At 41.8% G+C, this 19,251-nt stretch overlaps 1 protein-coding gene across 23 annotated transcripts in view; it reads right to left on the reverse strand.

Moving 5' to 3' along the window:
* The window catches only part of CASK (calcium/calmodulin dependent serine protein kinase), a 121,794-nt gene extending 102,760 nt beyond the window's left edge, over positions 1-19,034 (reverse strand). For 9 of the 23 annotated variants that reach the window (XM_083734681.1, XM_083734678.1, XM_083734677.1 and 6 more), the window contains exon 1: positions 18,144-18,900. In XM_083734681.1, coding sequence (XP_083590807.1) covers positions 18,144-18,202 — 59 coding nt within the window. In that variant the 5' untranslated portion in view covers positions 18,203-18,900. Of the gene's footprint in view, positions 1-16,982; positions 17,046-17,537; positions 17,595-18,143 lie in introns of those variants that run through there. The other 14 variants (XM_083734680.1, XM_083734676.1, XM_083734673.1 and 11 more) reach the window with 7 other exon arrangements.
* Between the last annotated feature and the right edge of the window lie 217 nt (positions 19,035-19,251).

Below are 19,251 nucleotides of genomic sequence, written 5' to 3' on the forward strand. Positions count from 1 at the left end.
ACCGAATGAGGCACTTTCATAGCTATCTTGGTATCTAAGCTGTTTAAAGCATTAGGTCAAGCACAACAACTAAAACAGGAGTTGGTATAAAGCACTGATATTGTTATGTCTTTCCATAAGTGAATAATCATTTGCTGAGTGTCCTTCCTAAGCAATTAGGAAAGAGTCATAGTCTGAAGCATAGATGTAAATTAATTTCAAAACAAAAACAAAAGAAATTCAGGAAGTGTTAGGAGGGGCCTGCCTTTTCTTCCTTGTAAAGGTTAGTGGAATGAGCTAGAATGATACCTTGTCTATTTTTCTAAGAACTAACAAATAAAGGTCACAATATCATAGGGTACTGCAGAAAAGAAGTAGCATCAAAAATGCCATAGGCACTATTCAACAGGTGCTTGTAGCAATCACTTCCCAGAGCAGAAAAATAACAGATTTCAATTTTGAGAGTTAGAAAAGTTGAAGACCCCTTGAGCTTCCTGTACAAATCTTTGCAGGAGAGCTTTGCAAAAATCCAGGTAGATTCCAGAACAACCTCAAAACTATTCTAAAGCAGGTGTGTTTGTGTGTGTGATTAAGAACAGTTAACTCTGGCTCACCTGACATTCCAACAGACTGGAAATTGGACAATTTATGGAATTGTCAGAGTCACAATGGAGCGAGCTACTGTATCAAAATACTGAAATCAAAACATTTCAGATACTGAATTGCTTATTTACTGACTAGATTTCAGTTTTTCTTATACTTGCTTTGCCACTCTATTACTGGAGACACTCGGGACAAAGATGTCTGTCTACATTATATGCTATAAGAAGCATTTCCTAAATGTAGCTACTGTGTTTGCCAATATTTACAACTTCAAAACCTGGAGGATGTCACATTGCTGCCTCGCTCCAATGCTGTAATATATTATTATTTATTATTATTATTATTATTATTATTATTATTATTATTATTATTATTGGCAGGGGGTAGGATGCATATACATTTGTCAAACATCAGGCCAAAGTACAATTTAAATACATATTCTAGTGATAATGTAAATATTAAACACTCAGCACTAAATGCAACATTAAACAGTGGCTAAATACAGCAGTAAACAGTGGCAGTAGTTTTCTATAACACAATTGTAGTTTTGAATGTTATACCTCCTAATACTTTGCAGAGATGGGGAGCAAAAAAGGAAGACAACACAACATGCTCTAAACAAAGCCACCAGTTCTTCACCCACAGTGAGGTGATTCTACAAGCCTGGAATCTGTCCATTCATACTGTAAGATTCATTAAGCTGTAGCAAGAGAATAAAGAGGGGAAAGGCATAGGGAACCATAGAGTGAAACTACATATTACACTTGATGCTGAGATGCCTCCAAAAATAGCATTGCTACATAACTTCTTCTGCATATCATGTAGGAATGCTTACCTGACAGGCAGCCCCACAGAGTGTATTACATTACCCATTAAAAAGTTAAGACAATCATAGAATTAAGGAAGTAACACATGAAATAACTAAAGAAAATTTCTTTCCATTATCTTATAAAAAGGCTCCTTGGTCTTCTGCAGTCAGGAATCATAAGGGTGTAACCAAGGATATGAAAATCGTCAATGATTTTGAACACTAAGCATGCTATTCTTGCATAGGCTAGCATTTCTATTGCTTTTGAAAATACCATGTACAATATAATGATTCTAATCACAGACTACCTAAACCATTTACAGTGGAACCTCGTGTTATGGACAGGATCCGTTCCGGAGGCCCGTCCACAACACGGAACTGATGATTTAGCGCTTCTGTGCATGCGCAAGAGGAGAAACCCAGAAGTAACCCATTCTGGTACTTCCGGGTTGCCGTGGGATGCAACACGAAAACACGTAACTTGAAGCGGACGCAACTTGAGGTATGACTGTAGTGATTTTACCACCACCACATTGTGCTAATGCACCAACAGCTACCTCCTAGAGCAGTGCTTTCCAAACCTTTCATGTTCGTGATGCACTTTTTAGACATGCGTCATTTTGCAACCAGAGGTGCTCTCCACTGGCAGAGCATGTCTGCAAGCTGCCCAGGGTGCTGCTGTGTGCACTCAGCCCCCTGCCACATTGCTATTGCAGCCTCCTCACACCACCATCCCTGGATCCAGGCTTTGTAAGGCCACTCGGGGAGGATGGTGTGGGGACGTGACAGCTATGCACCCTGATTGAAAGACACATAATTTTATTATAATTATTATTTAATGAATTTATATACTGTCCTATTCCCAGAGGTCTCAGGGCGGTTGACGCATCCCCACACCATCCTCCCTGAGCTGCCTTGCAAGCTTTGGATCTAGGGAGGGCAGCATGAGAAAGGCATCACTACGTGGCCCTCGATCCTAGCCTGGGATCAAACGGCTGCCATGTCCCCACGCCGCCGCCCCAGCAGCCTTGCTACTTGGATTGCAGCCTTGGTGCCTGCTTCTGTGCTGGAAGAATAAAGCACAGAGTTGTGTGTTTTGCTTTGCTTTGCTTGCTGCAAACCTGGAAATAAGTTCTCTCTCTCTCTCAGGTGAGGTGCTCCAAGGGTTAAACCTAGAGACTGCCCCATTGCCCAGAGAGGCCCAGGTCTCACAGAGAGGTTTTTTTTGGGGGGATTTAAATACTAACAGCTTCCTATTCTGTTCTAGCTATTCTGGGGAGAAATAAAAAAATGGCTTAGGAGTAATATTGTTGGGAGGGGGGGTTGGTAAATTTGGAGGAAAGGTGAGTAAATAATTCCAAAAAAGGGGAGGATTTGTTGCTGCTTTTCAGAGAGTAGTGGGGGAGGGGACGGGACTTCAATGGAGGATGCAGATATGGAATCTCATTTCTTTGCAACCATCAAGTTCAGCCAGGGAGCAAGTCATTTGCAAAAGGGCTGATTTCAAGGGAGGAAAGTGTTAAAAAGGTTCAAAACTGTCAGATCTTTAAATTGGCCCCTGTAGATGTTTGTTTTTAAATGGCAGTGTTGACCTGCAGGAATTAAGCCCTCTGGAGTTGGCAGCACAGATCACCTGTGCCTGTTTGCTGCTGATGGAAAGGTGTGCAGGGCATGGCTGGTGCTAAATGGGCTCTCCGCAGCCTGTATGCCCTTGCTGCTCTCCCCTCCCTCTCACACACCAGAACCCACCCGGCATGCACAGAGCCCTGACAGGGGTGGCAACAGCCGAAGGAGGCGCAGCAAGGGCAGAGTGCACTGTGGTGCAGCTGGCAGAGACGGGCAGGAAAGGGTTGTGCCGCTCTGTACCAGAGAAGCTTCAGCGGAGGGGGAATAGTAATTCTCCTCAGGTAAAAAGACTGGAGATCGGCTGGTTAGTCCAGCATGATGTGACATACCCCCACACTGAAGTCAACATACTAATGTGTTGTGACACACGGTTTGGAAAGTTCTGTCCTAGAGGAAGCAGATTAACAATTTCACAGTAAAAACTATGCATTGACAGAGCAGCAGTCAATGTACATTTTTACTAGAAAAAAATGGGCAGATAACGTTAAAACTATATTGACTTTTAGAAAAGATGGGATATACAGTCAGTTTAGGCAGAGGACTGCTGAATAAAGTTGGTGATTCTAAAAAGGCTGCACATCAGCAGTCATTTCATCCAGCAATTTCTGTGGGAGAACAAGACCTCATCTACTAGTCTGGCTGGGACTGACAGCTATTTGGCTGCTCCTCTTCCAAAATCATCTCCTGCACTGGGCCATTCCACCTCTGACCTTTATGTAGCATTGTACACAATCAATATCAGTATTTGCTATCCCCCTTCTCTTCCCTTTTTTCTTTTGCATTTTGCCTATAAAACATTATTTTAGGTTGTAAAGCACATCAGGTGAACTGAAAAAGGATATAAATAAATGAAAAGTTGCATAACATTGTATGGCTAGTTGAATCAAGGCTCAGGCTGTAGCTCTTATGTATTCTTAATGTTTGAGTAATGCCTGATTAAAAGCTCTGGATTGCTGATGTGATAAAATCAACGGATTCCCTTTATTACAAAATAAAAACTTGTGATCTTTATAACTAACTAATAACTATAACTATATTATTATTATTATTATTATTATTATTATTATTATTATTATTATTATTAACTACCCAGAAAACATATAAAACAGAAAATAACTAAAATGTGTGTGGACATTTAAAGGTTGCATTTTTTTTTTTAATATTCATAGTTCACCCTTCCCCCAAAGAGCTCAGGGCAGAACATATGGGGTTAATCCAATTTATCCTAACAACAATCCTGTGAGGCACCTTAAACAGCAGATTGAGAATCTGCAGAAGCAAGCTTCGTATCTGTAGGGATGTGAATCCTGGTTTCTTAAGTCCGAGGCCAATACTTCACCTATCAGATCACACTATTAATTACTCCACACACGAATCATTAATAATTACAGTAGCTTATACTGTACATTAAAATACAATATTGACTACTACTATTCAGTGGCTGTTGCTGTGTATGCTCTCACAATCACATAAGTGTGTGTGTGTGTGTGTGTGTATATAATTGAAGCTAAGTTTTCTTGACCAAGTTAAGAGAGTGAGCCTATTATAAATTTATTATTATTATTCATATTAATTAAATGTCTATACAACCCTTCATCCAAAGATTACAGGGCAGTTTACAACATAAAAACACAAAAATCATAACATTACATTAAAAACAATAATGCCCTCCTATGCCCAGTCTTTCCTTTTTAAAGAACCAAGTACTACATTATACATAGTTGTAGGATCTTCAGCAGCTTACTGAATTTCAACTAAGAGCCTGGGTGGGGAGGGGGGAGAATATCTAAAAGGAATGATGAACTTGATCATCGTTCTGCAGATATCTGGAAAATGTATCTCACTAATTAGCTGGCTCTGGACAAATGAATTTTGCCAGGACATTTGCTATAAAGATAGTGTGGAATGCCAAAGAAGAGAGAAGCCAAGTCCTGGCTTCGAAGTTCAACAGTGGGCCAAACAAAAATAGGTGACAGAGCTTCGATAGTCTTGTTTTAGAAGGTCAGTTTCTGAATGTGCCACTGCAGAATGCTGAAAATAGGATTCACATCTAAGAGAGTCATGTAAAATAAAAGGGCATTACTTTATATGCTTGGTTACAGAATATGCAAATTTATTTAAAAGCCAGATAACAAGTCAACTGAAAAAAAAAACTTTTAATTTTTAGGCCTAATACACGGTCTTAAAATAAAAATCTCCAGCTCATAACAGATCCAAATAAAAATACACTACAATTTTTTTAAAAGATACAGAACTTCTTCTGAGGCTTAGAAAACCTGTTAAGCAGCAACAGAATATACAAGAAAAAGTTCTCAAACTTTGTTCTGTGGGTCACACTTGCAGAATATTTCTTTTCATGCCACACCAATTTTTTTTATTAACAAGAAATACATTGGAAAACAAAAAGGATCAACTCCTAGCTACATAAGAATATGAATCATTCCCAAAATGTAATTATAAACAAGCCTCTTACATATGTACCTTAAGTATATATACAAACTCAATGAGAGGTGTGAATTTGCTTATGCCAGGTAATCTCATTTATATTCGATCTAATTTGAGACAAACTAACTCATCTCCTCATCAACACAAAGAAGCCTTTCTCTTTTCTGATCTTTCATATTTGTCAGAGTTGAACACACAAGATGAAATGGTTAAATCGGCTATGATAAAGTAGGCACAGGATATTGGGCACAACATTATGTTTGAGGACTGGGAAAGGTTGTGGACCACTGGGCTGAACTTCACTGCATGTAATGCTTTGAAGGAAAATGTAATGAAAATGATATATAGATGGTACATGACCCCAGTTAAACTTGCCAAGATATACCATTTGTCTGATAATAAATGTTGGAAATGTAAAGAAAATGAAGGTACATTCTTTCACCTCTGGTGGACTTGCCCTAGGGTGAAGGCCTTCTGGGAAATGATATATAATGAGCTGAAAAAGGTATTTAAGTATACCTTCACCAAGAAACCAGAGGCCTTCCTTCTGGGTATTGTCGGCCAGAAGGTGTTAAAGAAGGACCGAACATTTTTTATGTATGCAACAACGGCAGCAAGGATACTCATCGCTAAGAACTGGAAAACTCAAGATCTACCCACACTGGAAGAGTGGCAGATGCAACTGATGGACTACATGGAACTGGCCGAGATGACTGGCAGAATCCGAGACCTGGGAGAGGAGAGGGTTGAAGAAGACTGGAAGAAATTTAAGATTTATTTTAAAAAAACATTGTAATTTGGTTGAATGTTAAGAAAGGATGCTAGATCATAAATAATTGTGCACCACTAAATTAGATGGAATTAAGATGACAAGTAAGTTGAGGAAAAATTATAAACCTATTGGAGAATTAACAGATTATAGTTAAATGAATGTGACACAAGATTGTAAATAAGATGATAAATTGCGGGCAAGAATTGACAATGATGCAAGTGGGAGCGGGAGATGTAAGGGAGTCCAAAGAAGTTAAGAAAGTATGTTATGATATATGTTATACTGTTTTTTATCTTTGCATTTATGTTTAAAAACTTTAATAAAATATATATTTTAAAAAAAAAGAAAATCCCTGTTCCTACAAAATGTCACAGAGAACTGTAGAATAATAGCCAATGCTCTCAAAGAGAGGCGTGGATGCAGTTTTTGGTTGTATATTCCCACCCCACCCCACTTTTTGATACTCTACTCTACTGAAATGTTTAAATGCGTCTTTGATTGTTCTTGAATCTTCCTGCCATACTTGCCATCATCTCCTGCCACACCAATGTGGTATGCCACACCATTTGAGAACCACTAGCCTAACCATAGGTTAAAATGAGCACATTGGATTGTTTTCAAAGTTTGCTTTGCATTAGTGGGAAAAAGTGAGATGGGCCCTTGAGTTGTGTCTACTGTGCTATATCCATAGCTAACGCAGATGCTACAAAACATCGGTATAATATGTGTCTGTCCTCCAGAAGCCAGGTTATAAAATTCCGTAATAAATCTAGCTTTGTAACTGTCTCCTAGGACTATGTCACAAAGAAAACCATTGCAGTAGTCATTTTTCAAGTATTATTGGGATTCAGCAATATATTATCCTGACATTTGTTGTTGGAGCAAAATTTAAAGCCACAGGGAAGACTTGGGTTTTAGGCAACATCAAGAGGTTACCTCTGTAGAAGAAAGTATTCTACAACAGCTTTAGGAGGAGATTACAGCAGGATTTGGCTGCAAGATACAAGGTAATGCTACCAAGAAGTTGAGTCACTGCTAGCACTATTCCAATAATTCATTCAAAACTGTTTTAAAATCTGGTAACAGAGATGGATTGGCTTGCCCACTCTAAGCCAACCGCTGAAAACTCTATCATGGTTTCACTCAATGAAACCTGGGAATTGCAGTTTTACAGTTCCCAGGATTCTTTGGAGAGGAACCCACAACTGTTTTAGGCCGTATAATGCCGCTTTAAATGTATAGTATAAGTGAGGTCTGAGTCTAGGAATTTGCTTTCAATTGAAACCAATCCATTACCACTTTTCACTCCACAAAATAAGTCCTCTCCATGCCGCCCCTTGCTTACTGCAGGGATAGCAAAGTTCTCAAAACAACCTTCTGTGGAAAAAGTTAGCAGATCATGTCCTTTAGAAATGATTTTCATCTCCAGCATCCTCTATGTAGTTAAGACTGGAAAAGTCAAACATATGCTGAATGTAGACATAAAAGGATTTTTAAATGTTAACTGTTCTGAGCACCTAATTTCCATCAACTAACCAGAAATCTGGTATTATTTGCTTTCTGGTATCCTTTGTTTTAGTTTTAAGGAACCTTGCTTTCATGTAATTCCAAAAATGAGATATTAGACATTCTTTGCTCCAGCAATCCTAGGTGCACCCTGAAATCTACATAGCACATGGTTGATCCTAATCCAATTAAATCTGTTATCTACTCCCACACTCCATTTTAAGACTGTGACTAAATACAGACTTTGAGGCTTCAACATCAAGCCAGCTCTTTCCCTTCCTCTCTCTCCCTCCTGTCCCTCCCTTCACTTAAGTTCCAACCTGATTTAAGAGTCCTAGGGAACTTTAAAAACCTACTATTTTGTGGCTTTTTTGTTTGTCCTAATAAACCTATTGCCAGTCTGTCAATTTCTGAACAATTCTTATAGAACAACATAGATACTTTTTAAAAAAACATTGCATTAAAAAATTATGTAACCAGGAAATTCCATTCAAATTCCTAGAGATTGCAAAGTGTTTCAGAAGTTGAGCACCCTCATATTAAAATGCCAGATCAATGTATAAGATTATTTATTCATAAAATTATTTACAGACCACCCCTCATAAATCAAAGCTGTGTGCAACAAAGTATGCAAGTACAATAAACATAAAATACAATAATAATCATACAAATAATTAGCTATCTTGAAAAAAATTAAACAACTGAATAGGCCTGTCACATAAAAAGGCCTCTAAGAGGCATCTGAAAATTAACAGTGAGGATGCCTGCCAAGTCTCTGTTGGAAGAGTGTGTGACTATCAACACTAAGTGCCTTCTGAAACACAACAGAACAACTAATAGCACTCCTCCAGGTGACCTCAGTAATCAATCTAAGGTGGTCCTCAATTTTACTAAGACATTTTCAAAGAGTTTAAGAGCATAAGATGCTGGGTAAGACCAATTCTCTATCTAATGCAGCACTGTATTTTCAAGTGGCCAGCTGTAAGCTTCAAGAAAGCATGAACACACATATTTGCATGTGTGTGTTAAATTGAGAGAGAGAAACTTATCAAGCCTCCCAACCCCTAAAAATCCACTTTATAGCAAGTGCAGTGATTACTAGCCATGAATGCTATGTTCTAACTCCACTGCCTCCAAATACCAGTTGCCAGGAATCACCAGTGGGGAGAATTCTATTGTAAGTGGCTTGTGCTTGCAAGCTTCCCACAGGCAACTGTTTTGTTGTGAGAACAGAATCTGACTACATAGCTCTTTGGCCTGATCCAGCAGGGTTCTTCTTGTGTCCTTAGCTGCATTGCAGGAAAGAACATCTGGTGCTGGCTCCTGCTCCAATGGGGCTGGTTGTTGTATTTTCTGAGCATATGTGGTGTATCCACTGTGATGACTGGGCCAAAGTCTTCTAGAGAGTTTCATTTCTGAGTGGATGAGCAGAACTGGATCTCCACAGTCCAAGTCCAATGCTCTATCCATTAAATCATACTGCCTCTAAGAGGCAAATCTTTCCTCCACTGCTGGACCTGAACTGTAATTCATACTTGGGAAATTACACACAGAGGTGTGCATTACAAAGTGGGCCAGAAGGCCGAGCAATGTAAAAAACAGGAGTGTATCATTAAGAATGCAAAACAGAGATGAGGACCATTCGAAAGAGCTGAAAATACAACCAGAGTAGATGTATAACCCACTTGTAGTGAGTGGGTGACAAATATTTTCTGTAGGAGCTAGCTGTGCTCACTTTCAATTGAGCCCAACCCCTATAATAAAATCTTCATAGGTACAGGTAACGACACTTTAGGCACTTCCAATGGATGCGCAATGGCTTTGGGACCCAGAAGAGGCAGAAAAGGGGCATAATGGTGCGGGGCACACTTATACATGCTCAGGGCTGCCATACGTCCTGATTTTCCCAGACATTACAGTGGTACCTTGGGTTACAAACACCTCGGGTTACAAACGCTTCAGGTTACAAACTCCGCTAACCCAGAAGTAGTACATTGGGTTACAAACTTTGAAGAAGAAGAGTTTGGATTTGATATCCCGCCTTTCACTTCCCTTCAGGAGTCTCAAAGCGGCTAACATTCTCCTTTCCCTTCCTCCCCCATAACAAACACTCTGTGGGGTGAGTGGGGCTGAGAGACTTCAAAGAAGTGTGACTGGCCCAAGGTCACCCAGCAGCTGCATGTGGAGGAGCGGAGACGCGAACCCAGTTCCCCAGATTACGAGACTACCGCTCTTAACCACTACACCACACTTTGCCCCAGGATGAGAACAGAAATCATGCACTGGTGGTGCGGCGGCAGCGGGAGGCCCCATTAGTGAAAGGTTAATTAGTTAATTAGTGAAACCTCAGGTTAAGAACAGTTTCAGGTTAAGAACGGACCTCCGGAACGAATTAAGTCTGCAACCCGAGGTACCACTGTACTGGGATATCAAAGGCAGAAGTTACATCCTTTTTGTTAAAAAAAAAAAAAGGCTCAACAACTTTAGGGGTGTCCTGGATTTTACAGAACCCTGTATGAAATGGTCACTGCCTGTGTTCTAACAGCAGCTTCAGTCTCTAGAGTCTGCCTGTCTCTTTCTGAACACAGCAATGCAACTATGTTATTCCAGGAAGGAAAGCCCTTGCCAAAATACTGCAAACTTTAGTAACTTCCCAGTAGGACTATTGTAACAAACCCAACATGAGACTGCCCTTTAAATCATGCTCAAAAATTTAAGTGGTTCAAAATGCCACTGCCAGAATAGTTACTGCCTCTGACAAGACAAGAATGCATAACTTTTAAAACTGTTAGTTTTTTCACTGGTTCCCAACCCCAATTCAACGTGCTGGTTCAGCTAGCTTTCCAAAAACTCCAGCACCTATAACTTGTCTATGCAGGCAAAGTTGGGATACTGATCAAGCTTTTTAAAAAAATCATCACACAGAACACAAGTACTGTGCAAAATTGTCTGACCTTTTGAAACCACAAAGCTGGGTATACTAAAAAGTCCTTCATACACATGATTATGCAAATTCATTATAAGCACTAGTTCAAACTATACATTTGTAATAGTCTGTCATCCTAGAAAAACTTCATATGGAGGAGACAATATGAATGAAACATGTAGCAAAGTACTGGAGTGTGCATCTTCAATATTCCGGCCAGTCAGCCACACCCTCAATTCAAGATGCTCCATTCCAGTCCTTCCTTTGTGGGGTTTTCTGTTCCCCCATCCACACAGCTCAGCCCTCAGTGAGCTGTTTGGTTCCCTGCTGTTTAGGAGGGTTGATAAAGTTTTCCTATGCTTCTGCAAACCTTGGAATTCCTCCCTCCTTCTCAATTATCCCATTTTGGTGACATTCCTATTGGCACTATATTAGAGGGGGTGACCAATTACATCATTTATAATATATGCAAACATCTTGGAGACATTAAAATTTAAACATATCCCAAATCTAACCAAAGCTTTACAGGCTTTACTTGGTTAGTCAATGTGAAACACAACCCACTAACTGTAATTCTGTGTCAGCCTGAAAGTCCAGCTATATGAGATTCTTTTAACCAGCAGCTGTGTGATCCTCTTAGGTAGATTGTTACCAACAGGAGGCTGATGATGATGCAAGGCAAAAAAGCTTTCTGTTTCAGTACACAGATAACACAAGTGGATCCCAGTCTGAGATTCTGTCCAGTTTCACTGTGGATCTTTACAACCAAACAATTGTTTAGCCAACAACACAGTTAATTCTGATGTTTTAAGTATAAGGATGTAAAATGTTGACCTTCAAAGCACCAAATGGCTGCAGCCCTGTATACCTGAAGGGGTGTACCCCATCGTTCAACCTGGACACTGAGGTCCAGCTCTGAGGGCTTCTGGCAGTTCCCTCATTGTGAGAAGTGAAGTTACAGCGAACCAGGAAGGGGCCTTCTTGGTAGTTGTGCCTGACCTATGGAATGCCCTCCTATCAGATGTCAAAGAGATAAACAATCATGTGACTTTTCATATACAGCTGAAGGCAGCCTAGTTTCAGGAAACTTTTAATGTTTGATGTTTTGTTTTGTTGTGCTCTGTTAAATTTTGTGGGAAGTCCTCCAGAGCGACTGGGACAATCCAATCAGACAGGCAGGGTACAAGAACTATTTATGATTATGATTATTGAAATTAAAAATTGTTTTAACTGAGATTGCACACTTTTATTCTTTTTAGGGGAAATCCAGCCAGATGGATGGGGTATAAATTACTACTACTACTACTACTACTACTACTACTACTATTAGGTATGTTCACACAAAAATGTCACATGCACTTTCCAGTTTGTCTCCTGAAAAATTCACTTTTTCCTTCAATTAAACTAACTAAATATGTGAAATAAAACTTTCTAAAGTGTTAACATTATACTTGAGAGCTTTTATCAGGTCTTTATTCAGTTTCTGAGTATAGTTGAATATTATTATATCATATCATATTATAAGTGTGTGTCTAAATCCAGATTGTAATAAGTTTTTGCTGACATGCTAAAGTAGAAGCAAGAGTTTAATCCTATCCATTCAGAATGATGTGAAGTGATAAAAAAATGCCTATCACCATTCTTAAATCACTCATAAAACAGGTTCTTTGATACTCATGTTTCTTCCACAGTAAATATCAGGAGATCATCCTTATCTTTGTGAGATATTTACACATAAAATTGCATGAATATTTTAAAGTTAGAGACTGAGCTATTTAGAAGTTAAATCAGTATATCAAAACTTTACACCTGCACAATTGTGTGGGTAGAGAAACAGCTATCCAAAATAAATTTTGGCAGATCATAAATTTAAATAAGAGAGAAACACAAGGTATGTCTACTAGATTGTAAATAGATACTGGTTATGCAGAAAGTTAATTACAACAATGATCTTTCTGACCCCTATTGAAAGAATTTAAGAATAAGATCATGTCTAGTTAGCATGTCTGGGAATGTAAAGATCTGGAATTCATCACTGGTTTATTTCCCCCATTAGATAATAACATATATTTTCACACACCAGACAGCATATATTTATACGTTCACACAACCACCAACAGCAACTATTATTATTACTGCTATATGTGATCATTTGATACAAACAGTAATGGCTACATCCTTAAGCACACCTGAAAATAAACTCCACTAGAATTAATAAAACTAATTTTGCTAAGGGTCCAAATATGCATGGTTGCAATCCTGATGAAGTAATCCAAACCTTTGATCTGCCATGCTGAAGGGGGTGCGTGGATGAGCTGGAGGTGCCTTTCTGCCCAAACCTGCTAATAAGGAGACCCCAATGCCCAAACAAAAGGCAGGCAGAAGTTCCCACCTGCAGTACCCCTTACCAGCAGTAGTCAATGGTAACCTTCAAAATGAGACACTTTGGGACAGAATGTTTTGACATCAAGCCCAACTGAGACCTCTCAGGTTTTGCTAGCCTGGGAGCTCACATAGCAAATACAGTAGACATTTTTGCCTCTCCCCACCCTTCTCCCCACCTGACTAGTGCATGTAGCAGGGTTGTGGATGCAGCAGTGGCTACACTTGTCTATTTAGCCCTGCCACTGCCAACCAGGGATTTGGACTGCCCATTAAATTCATTCCCATGAAACACACTTATGATCTTAGAATTGATTTGATTTCAAAGTAAAGACCTCAAAATCAGCCAGCGTATACCTTCAAATAATTTTAGCCTTTGGGTCATATTCCTACAAGACCCTTATCAATGCCAAAAAAAGATAGTTCAGATCCGGCCAGCAGGGTCAATGGTAAGAGATGATGGGAATTTGAGTCCAGCAACATCTTGAGGACCACAGGTTCAACATACCTGCTCTACAGTATGTAACAAATTGAGCACTGAGAGAAAAAATTGCTGTGCCATTGTTCTTCCATCCCTACAGTCAAAGTTTGGGAGAATACGGAACCTAAAGATCATACAGCGAAGGCTATCATAAACCAAGGAAAAAACAACGAAGACTCAAATATAAGTACAATTAACAATTAACTGATTAAATAGTTATAAGAAAATTCAAATATAAATGTGTGCTTGTCAACTATCTCATTCATTGGTAGCAAAGTAGATTTGCGTCTGATTGAGCAAATTAGAAGAATGATGTGCTTTAAGTAAAAGGGTTATCATACAGTCTTCCACTGTAAGCTAGGAGAGGAAGAGGTCAGGAATATCTCAGAAGTCAGAGTGCCACAGCCTCTTCACAAATGCTTATACCTGTCTTAACAAACCTGCTAGCTGTGTATTCCAATGCACAGCCTAAAGAGAGCAATTACTTTAAAAGCTCACAAGATGCCTAGGCATTACTACTGAGAATTAGCATTGTAGATATTTGCCAGTTTAAAAGAATCATTAAGGCAGCCCTCCTGTTGGAGCTGGGAATGTAAGATGTTGCATTTTGCCAGGTCAGACAATTTTCCAGGACTGTCTACAGTCTGTCTTGCAGTTCATGGAACTCACATATTCATACTACACACAGCAATAGTGTGCCAACAGCTCCCCCCCCTCCCCAAAGTATGCAATGCTTTTTATATACACAGTCTTAATAATACTGAATACTGAATAATACTTGGAAGATAGGCCAGAATATCCAAAAAACAGAAAGGGGCTGTGTCTGATTGATACCGGTTTGTCTAAAGCCAAGTAATGTAGTAGTGGACCTTGGAGTCTCTAATTTCAGCAGCACCCTGTACCACTCCAGAATTCAGCACCCCTGCCTTCCATTCTATATAATAGTTGCAGCACCCTGAGTCTTTGTGCTCCCCTAATACATCTCTGGTCCCGGCTCAAAACACACAGACAAAGGCTTCAACTTGTAAGTAGGAAAGATATCCTTATTCAGGCAAGTAACTGTACAGGCTTGGCAGCATAGTGCTCAGAAGTCATGATTCAGGCGTTCAGGAGCATAGAAAGTAGAGAAGAAAGTATCCCAACAAGTTTCCCTGCCCTCACCTCCCAAGCTTTTAAAGATAAGGTATGCCTGAGTTTAGTCACAAGAGTCACTCATCTTGTGGGAATGCTGAGATTACAAACGCATGCTGTCAGGGCAGATGGGTCATTTTTTGTCAGTGAAGGCAGCACCTGATTCTAGGTCACAAGACAACACCATTATGTTTATGCTTCTGTTCAGTTGCTGCTGCCTCCTTTTCAGCCTTAGAATAATAAAATCAGACAGTGTTTGAAATTATCCATGCGCCAGGTTCATTTTGCACCCGGCTTTCAACCACTTGCAACCAAGAGAAGATGCTTAGGAACCAGGATGGCCCCTGGCACCTCCATCATTTGGAGGTGCATGCCTGGGGATCATTGGATCTGGACTGTTTTCACACACCAATACCCCATCCTTTAGAATTCCATCAGCTATATTTTATCTGTACTATCAGAATGAATTTCTGGAACCAAAATGCGTTGGGGTTTTTTGCAGCCTGAGCAGGAGCAGTCACTGCTAACAGAAAGAGGTAGGAATAGGCCAATAGATCTGTGAACTGCCCCTGGATTGAGTGACTTTTCTTCTTTAAGTTCTAAAAGTACTTAATCTAGCTCAAGTTTGTCATCTGAACTAGCCAGATGTTTAACTGAGAATCAATCACAGTCAGTCCATCATTTGAAAAATAAGACTTTAGAGCAGTTTTACCCCAAAATTGCAACTAGACATCCCATTTTGGCAACTGTAGCCTTGGTTTAAGGAGGCATTTGGCGCTTATCTTATATATCTGAGTTTCTAACACTGGAATCAGAGTTGGAAGGAACCACAAGGGTCATCTAGTCCAACCCCTTCCAATGCAGCAATATTTTCCCAATGTGTAGCTCAAACTCACAACCCTGATACAGTGGTACCTTGAGTTACAGAAGCTTCAGGTTACAGACTCTGCTAACCCAGAAATAGAACCTTGGGTTAAGAACTTTGCTTCAGGATGAGAACAGAAATCGCATGGCGGCAGCAGTGGGAGACCCCATTAGCTAAAGTGGTACCTCAGGTTAAGAACAGTTTCAGGTTAAGAACAGACCTCCAGAATGAATTAAGTTCTTAACCCGAGGTACCACTGTATTAAGAGTCTCATGCTCTACCAACTGAGCCATCTCAGCCTCCTCCCTCCTGGCTGATCAAAGCCCACCCCTGCTCTTTAGGAAGGTCGGAGTGGACAGCCAGCATCCCAGCTTCCTCTTGCACAATGGTTAAAGACAGCGTGGAAAGGGGAGGTCCATTTCTTACAAATAAGGCTTCCCCAATTCACCCCCCCATTTCTTCTTCTTCCTGTGAATCCAATCCCAAGGCCTATGGCCTCACAACACCTAATAAACTTTACCTAAGGCTGAATCTAGGACTTCTTCATTCATCACTTATGATCAAAGCTACACCATTTGTCATTATTTATTAAGTTACACCTACCCACCCCAATCCACCTTTTGGGCCAAACCTTCAGAAAATGGTTTAGAAACGAGGACATTAAAATAAAAACCATAAAACAGCACCTAATTAGAACAAAGAGAACCAGCATTAAAAACCAAGAACAGGTTTGGTATAGCAAAAAGAGGGTTAAAAAATATTTAAAACCTAACAGAGGGCCAAATTAAGTTATCATACCAGTAAGTTCCAAAAGTGTGAGACCACAACTGAAAAAGCCCTTTCCCAACACTAACACCTTCTGATATTTATCAGTGGCAGGACAGGGAGCAGGACCTCAGAGGTTAGTCTTAGAGTCACCTAGAGGGAATTCTGCATTTCCTCAAGTACAAAATAGTGTTAATTGACTGCAACTTCCCAATGAAGGAGGAGAACCTTTTGGAAATACATGAGTGGTAGCACATTTATTGCAAAAGCAACAAAACAAAGCCCTATCACATGGTATACTGGAGCAGCAAAGTTAAATGAATGAATGAATGAATCAGAACTATGGAGCAAACATGAATTTATAACTGATGCTTTTAGGATTCTAACCAAATTATTTCTCAAAAACTGGTATTCCCATAGACAAATTAATAATTAAGAGTTGGGAGGCACTTGTAACACACACAATTCAATAAAGTATTTGGCAAAAGGTGTTACAGGACCAAATGTCCTCAAATATTTTGAGCAAGCAGACACAAATTTTAGCTTCATAAAAGAAAACTTTGAGGGAAACATGACAAAATAAATGCTAAAAATATTATTTCTGCATTGTCTTACAGTAGACAACTATTTGACAACTATTATAGCAAAATTAGAATGAAAGAAAACAGTGCAATCCTATACTCAGAAGCATACCTTACTCCCAGGTAAATCATTTCCAAAGGCGTTTTCCTCACCATGTAGTTATCCTTTCAAAATCTGTAATAGGAAAGCCACCTAAGTGCTAAAGCATCTTCAGTTAACTCCAATATGCAAAGTTACCTGTTCTTTCAAAATGGTGCATCTTATTCTACTTTTGTTTTATCACCAAGAACTATAAAAATAAGTAGAAAGCTCAAAAAAACACAGTATCACTACTAACCTAAAACTATGAAGAAAAATAAAGTGTGGTTTTGTTTCCTTTTAGTATCATAATTAATTTTATTTTCCACTAGCACAGAATTGCACAAGTTACAAACTAAGAAGACTTGAGCTGCCATTTTCAAACAACCTACCAAACTGGTCACTCCAAAACAGACAGGCAGTGGCAGTTTAGCAACCGCTGCAACTTCAGTTTTATGCAAGCTCTTGAACATCGATTTAAAAGCAGTTGCATAAGCCCCAGAAAGGCAAAAATCTCCTTCTGCACTCTATTATTCCAAGTGGGTGGGGGTGGGGGAGAGAAATATTTACAGAGAAACTGAGCATTACCTGAGTGTCACTTACATCGTCGCTAACGAGCTGGGCTATTATGCAGCAGAGCACAGGAAGGCACCTGGCGTGCAAATATACCAGGCACACCACACAAGAGCAGAAAGATGTGGAGGGAAAACATCCCCCGCCTCATCCCTTCCTTGCCTACCTTCCTGGTCACATAGACCTCTGCCAACACCGGGGCAAGCAGAAAACCAGGTTAGCTGCAGGAGCAAACAGCCGGTTTAATCTAAGTGCCCGAAGGTGGCGAGGAGGGGGGGAGGGGAGGGAGGAGAAGAAAAAGAAACAGCCCCCCCCCCATTATCAAGTCACTTCCCCCACCGTGTGAAAGCGCGTGGGCGCCACGGCGGATTCACTTGTCATGTCACTCAGCCCCAACGCCATGGAGCCGGTCCCTCTCTCCCCCTTCCTTGCCTCAGACAGACACGGCGGCCGCCGCAGCAGCAGCTCAGGTGGGAACGGAGCCGAGCATCTCTCTCCCCACCACCACCTCCCGTCGGGGAGGAGGCTTTGCTGCTTCGGTCACGGTCGCCTCCGTCTCTTTCTCTCGCCCTCCCTCTCATCCCCCCCCCCCGGCCATTTGCCTCTCCCGCCGCCACTTACTTGCCGATCACCTCGCAGAGCTCATACACATCCTCGAAGAGCACGTCGTCGTCGGCCATGGTCCAGATGGGGGCAATTCGCCACACGGGCGGCCGAGGCGGGAAGGGGGCGCGGGCACGATCCCCTCCGCGCTCCCCGCACGACGCGCCGCCGCCACCACCGCGTTAAATCCCAGCCGCCTCACGCCGCACAGATCCAAATCCGCCCCGGAGGCTCCAACGGCCACGCCGGGAATCCCTTCAGCCGCCGCTCCTTGTTCCTTCCTCCTGTGGGCCTCAGCCTCCCCGCGTGTCTCTCTCCGTCTCTCTCGCTGCCGCCGCCGCCGCCGCCGCCGGGTCCTCACCTTTCCCCACCCCGTCCGTCGCGACCCTTTTCCCTTTGCTCCCCCACCGCTGCGGCCCTGGAGGCTAATGCCGGCAGGCGGCGGCGGGCGGGGTGGAGCAGGGACCACGGAGGGGATGGATACGGAGATGAACCGGCGGAAGGCAGAGCCGCCTCATTCGCCTCCCCTCCCCCACTGGTGCACACTCACACGCGAAGGGGCCGGGGAGAGAGAGAGAGAGAGGGAGAGAGAGAGAGAGAACGCGCGCGCGCGCACAGGGAGGGAGCGAGGGAGAGGCAGGCGCGGCTCCGACCACGCGCCAAGCAACTGCCGCGCTAAGCTGTTTAATGGAGGGCGGGCGCGCCGCCGCCGCCACCTTTCTAATCAGTCACGCAACCGCCCAGAGCCAGCGCGCGCGCTCCCTTCTTCGAAGTGCGCGCGCGCAGTCTTCTTCTTCTTCTTCTTTGCCTCCTCCCCACCCCGCCCGGCCGTTCTCTCGTCCCCCCTCCCTCTTCCCCCATTTGACAAGTCCTTTGCCAGAACCGCGCGCAGAGCCACGCCCACAACACCCCCCCTCCAGGGGGCGCAAAGGGAGCGCTCTGCGCAGACGCGGGTGTGTTAACGTCATAGGGAAGGCGAAGGGGAAAATGAGGCGGGGCGCCGTAGCGCTCTTCTGGGGGGCGGGCAGGCGGGCTTTCATTGTAGTAGCTTTGGAGCCTGTACTTGGAGAGCGTAGTGAGGCTTGTAGGAGCTCGCGCGGAGAACTGAGAGCGGCTCCCTGGCGCG

The sequence above is a fragment of the Podarcis gaigeae genome (assembly GCF_964106915.1).
Source record: "Podarcis gaigeae genome assembly, chromosome: 4".
NCBI lineage: Eukaryota > Metazoa > Chordata > Lepidosauria > Squamata > Lacertidae > Podarcis > Podarcis gaigeae.